Source organism: Formica exsecta, unplaced genomic scaffold, assembly GCF_003651465.1.
Source record: "Formica exsecta isolate Colony F162 unplaced genomic scaffold, ASM365146v1 scaffold684, whole genome shotgun sequence".
In the NCBI taxonomy this organism is placed as follows: domain Eukaryota; kingdom Metazoa; phylum Arthropoda; class Insecta; order Hymenoptera; family Formicidae; genus Formica; species Formica exsecta.
Window position 1 is genome coordinate 70007 of NW_021853449.1, and position 4912 is coordinate 74918.

General features: G+C 29.3%; 1 protein-coding gene across 1 annotated transcript; it reads right to left on the reverse strand.

Annotated features, from left to right (window-relative positions):
- Positions 1 to 2764: 2764 nt before the first annotated feature.
- LOC115243062 lies at positions 2765 to 4032 on the reverse strand. Its single transcript, XM_029819737.1, has 2 exons — positions 3924 to 4032; positions 2765 to 3369 (listed from the first exon to the last, which is right to left on the reverse strand). Exons 1-2 carry the CDS (start codon positions 3955 to 3957, stop codon positions 2765 to 2767), a joined length of 639 nt encoding a protein of 212 aa, XP_029675597.1. The 5' UTR covers positions 3958 to 4032.
- Between the last annotated feature and the right edge of the window lie 880 nt (positions 4033 to 4912).

Genomic DNA, 4912 nt, shown 5'->3' on the forward strand with positions numbered 1-4912 from the left:
TCCGGTTTTTAACATGAAAACGGGGTTTAATTTTGGAAATAGATCATTTAAAAGTACATATGAAATAATGGGTACAACTCCACAAGAACTGGCTGAAATAGAAAAGAAGCAAAATGAATTAAGAAAAACATTTCAAAATGCAAGAAATTTAAATACTAAAAAAAGTATAGATTTAGAGGAAAAAAATAAACCAATAACTTCTAGACTGGATGAAACGAATAAAGAAATTAACATATTGATTGATAAACTGGACTCGAGTCTAAAATCAGCGCCTGAAAGAAATAGTCCAAGGGACGCTAAGTCCGAAAGACGCTTAGTCCAAGGGATGCTAAGTCCGAAGGATGCCACCGATGTACGACCTTATCAAGATACTAAACTTGAAGAAATATTAAAAATTCTTAAAGGTTATACAGAGACTGACGATAGTGATGAAGTATTTGAAGAGACCTTCGAGCACCCTTTGGACGCGGTACCATCTATTCGCTCGACCCATTCACCTAAAAAATCAACTTTTCCAGTGTCACCAAGAATTAAAGAAGAAGGGGGTCCTTTATGGAATAAATATAAAAACCATCTTTATGATGAAACGTTTGGAGTCTGGCGTGACAGAGACAATAATGATAGGTTAATGATAGGGAATAAAACTAGGTTAATGATAGGGAATAAAATAGGGAATAAAAGTAACACAAAATGATAATATTATTTTTTATGATGATAATAATATAAAAATAGTAACTCAACTTACTAATCAACAAAAACAAAGTCAATGCGCGAGCAAAAAGAAAATGAAAATGATAAATGAAGATTACATACGTAAAATATAACGATTATTTTGATAGCAAATTGAAAGCTCCAAAATGCAAAAAATAAATCTTATAAATGACATCAAAACATAGTTCACATCAAGACCTTTTATTTGAAAAATATCAAGATAAAATTGTGAAATTACAATATGAACAAAATATTTGACCCAATAAGATCAAGGGTGTTAAACTCTGAAAATGAAGGACTTTCTCTTATTAAAAAAGAGCCGGGTAAAATTATTCTAGGTTTATTAATCCGAGGTATATTTGCTATTCAAAACTTAAAAAATCTCATAGAAGAAGAAAGAATAAATCTCATAGAAGAAGTACCGCTAGCTTTTGATATAAACAAATTTGAATTTGAGAAGAATAATAATGAAACAAGAGTGTATAGTCCTGTAAAATTAATAATAACCCATCCTGGTAAAATATTTGATATTCCACAATATGCTGTTATAGAGTCGGGTATAGAAATTGTATTCAAAGGCGAAAACCGGAAGGGAGTCACTCTTAGTTCAAGCGCCAGAAAGGCTAAGTCCGAAGGACGCCCTTGATATGTGTGTATATTCAAATTTTGTGGAAGGACCGATATTTAGATTTGTTGCAAATAAATAATAATGAATTAAGAGTGTATAGTCCTGTAAAATTAATAATAACCCATCCTGGTAAAATATTTATTTGTAATAAATCCAAATATCAATTCAGGTCAAGTCCTTAATTCACGTCAAGCGTCTGAAAGACTAAGTCCGAAGGACGCCCTTGATCCCTCCACATAAGGTTTTTATAACCAAAAGGAGACGTTTCTATATTATTGTTCGATGCGCCGTGCGTTCGTTGGAATTTTGTGCGTTGCACGTGCTCGAACTATGGCGGCAGAAGTTTTACCTCCCGGACCGCCTATTTTACTTCTCGCAATTCAGATCAGGAGGTGAAATCATGGATGCGATGTGTAGATGACACAATCCAAATAAATTCTTTTATTGCACTCAGCCAAAAAATACTTATTACAAACAGATCAAAAAGAACACAAATGAAAAAGAATTGGTTAGCACGTGTAATCGAGAATACTGCTATGCACGACTGGCACACACTGCCGGAACGGAACTACAACGCCCTACCAAAGTAACTAGGCGCTCAGGAGCGTAGGATTAAACGCAAGGCTCCCAACAATTATTATTTAAATATACTTTATCATCGTATGCCGATAATGCTATTTTATTTGTTTTAACAGTGTAAAGTTTCAACTCTTTTGATGTAATATTGTATACAGTTTCATTTGTGTTTTTACCTTCAAACAAACAGTTTTTATACATATCAAATTTCATTTTTCTTATATTTGATCTTTTTATTCCTTTGCAAACTTTTTTCTCTTTCATTTCTGTTATAAACTTTTTAGTATTTTTACAAAACTTTGTTTCAGTTTCATCGTATCTAAAAGCATACATTTTAGACCTTAATCCAACCCATTCTCTTAAAGCTATCCCAAGATATTCATCTTTGAATAAACCGATTACTTTTTTATTTACTTGTGGCATCCAATCGATTTTATAATCACTCGTATCAAAATAATGTATGTTGTTTTTTATATCCATGTAAAGATCATCTGTTTCCACATAAATAATAAATGAATCAGTATCAGTTTGTAACAATTTAGCTTTATCACAATAATTCTTCTTCAAAAAATTATAATAAAACTTATACATCAATAACTTTGATAACTCTAAAACAACAAACCCACCATATATAGGTTTATTTAATGTTATTTCTTTCTTTTTTCGATACACAAGCACTTTATCATCATCTATTATTTGTCTATCTTTATAATTTTTACACTTTGCAAAATTTTTATATGAATTAAACAAGTCCACTTGACATCTGTTTCTTACCTGCTCCATTTGTTTTCCGTATACCAAATTATTCATGAGTTTAAAAAAGTCCTTTTCAAATCCGTTTTTGGCTTCTTATCTAAGTTTTGTATTTAAATCAATGTAGGGTTTCAACCACGCTTTTTGTCTAAATGATATTACTTTTTTTATATCTTTTAAGATTATTCCTTGATTAAAGCATTCTTGTAACATTCTATAATCAATTAAATAATTATTCTTTGATTTTAACGTGCACATAAGTTTAGCGCCAGTTGGTATTTTACCTATTCCCTTAGATATCATTTCTTTTTGATATTCGGATAATTCATCATAACTAGGTACATAATGTTCGGGTAACATTGGATAATTTTTAAATTTATCATGCAATTCCAATGGGATATCCAAATCAACGAGAAATGTATAACCATATTCTCCGTAATAAGGCAAGTTCTTAATTGTCTCAAGAGTGAAATCATTTACATCTTCATATTTAAATTCTCCTATAGGAAGAGGTTGACTAAGCGCATACCCATATAGATTATTAGCATCCAAGTATAAAATATAGCTAACATGCTTTTTACTGTTATATATACCTTTTTCTATCGCTTTTTCTTTGGATAGTTTAACAGTCTTTCCAATTTTATTATCATAAAAGTAACAATTATTAGCTAATGCATATCTGTGTGGAATCATAGATATTCCTCTAAATGATATTACTTTTTTTATATCTTTTAAGATTATTCCTTGATTAAGACATTCTTGCAACATTTGGTAATCAATTAAATAATTATTCTTTGATTTTAACGTGCACATAAGTTTAGTACCAGTTGGTATTTTACCAACTCCTTTAGATATCAATTCTTTTTGATATTTAGATAATTCATCATAACTAGGTGAATAATGTTCAGGCAACATTGGATAATTTTTAAATTGATCATGTAATTCCAATAGGATATCCAAATCAACGAGAAATGTATAACCATATTCTCCATAATACGACAAGTTCTTAATTGTCTCAAGAATGAAATTATTTTTATATTCATATTTAAATTCCCCTATAGGAAGGGGTTGACTAAGCGCATACCCATATAAATTATTAGCATCCAAGTATAAAATATAGCTAACATGCTTTTTGCTGTTATATATACCTTTTTCTATTGCTTTTTCTTTGGATAGTTTACAGTCTTTCCAACTTTATTATCATAAAAGTAACAATTATTAGCTAGCGCATATCTATGTGGAATCATTGATATTCCACCTCTTATTCCAGCTTCATATGTTTCATACATTTCCCTATCTGATAATAATTCTAATGTTTGTCCAGTGTATTTTAATGAAGCATCATTAGCAAAATGCAGAGCAGATATATACGGAGCAGATATATAATATACAGGGTCAAGCCCATATTCTTTATAACATTTTTCTCTAAAATTGTCAAAAACATCATGTAATAAAACAGTATCTAATTTCAAGTATAAATTATGATATTCTTTTACAGTTTTACATTTAAAATGTCTATATACTTTATGCGCAAATTTAAGTTTAGAAGGACTCACATTTTCATCATTTAAAGTTGAATACCATTCTTTACTTTTGCTAGGCAAATATAACTCATACATTTTAGCATAAGAGTCCATCCATTCATACATATAAATTCCCTTTTGTAGAACTAAATGTAAGTCTTCCTTTTAAATCTCTTTAACATAGTTTTAAATTTAGAATAAGTATAAATTATATTCTTTTACAGTTTTACATTTAAAATGTCTATATACTTTATGCGCAAATTTAAGTTTAGAAGGACTCACATTTTCATCATTTAAAGTTGAATATCATTCTTTACTTTTGCTAGGCAAATATAACTCATACATTTTAGCATAAGAGTCCATCTATTCATATATATAAATTTCCTTTTGTAGAACTAAATGTAAATCTTCTTTTTTAAATCTCTTTAACATAGTTTTAAATTTAGAATAATCAACAGGTTTAAATACATTTCCATTACACTTATTGCATCTCGCAATCATTTTGAGTACATCATGATCGTTTATAGGAAGTAATTTCATATTTGTTATTTCTTGAATAGTTTTGCAGCGTAAACAAAAACAATCGTTTACATCGAGTAAGTTTTTAACTAATGAATCTAGACTTTTGTCCATAAATCTAAATGTATCAATAAATCTCACCTCTATATGTATATTATTAATATCTCCTTTCTTTTTAATGTTGGTTTTCGAGTTGCATTCT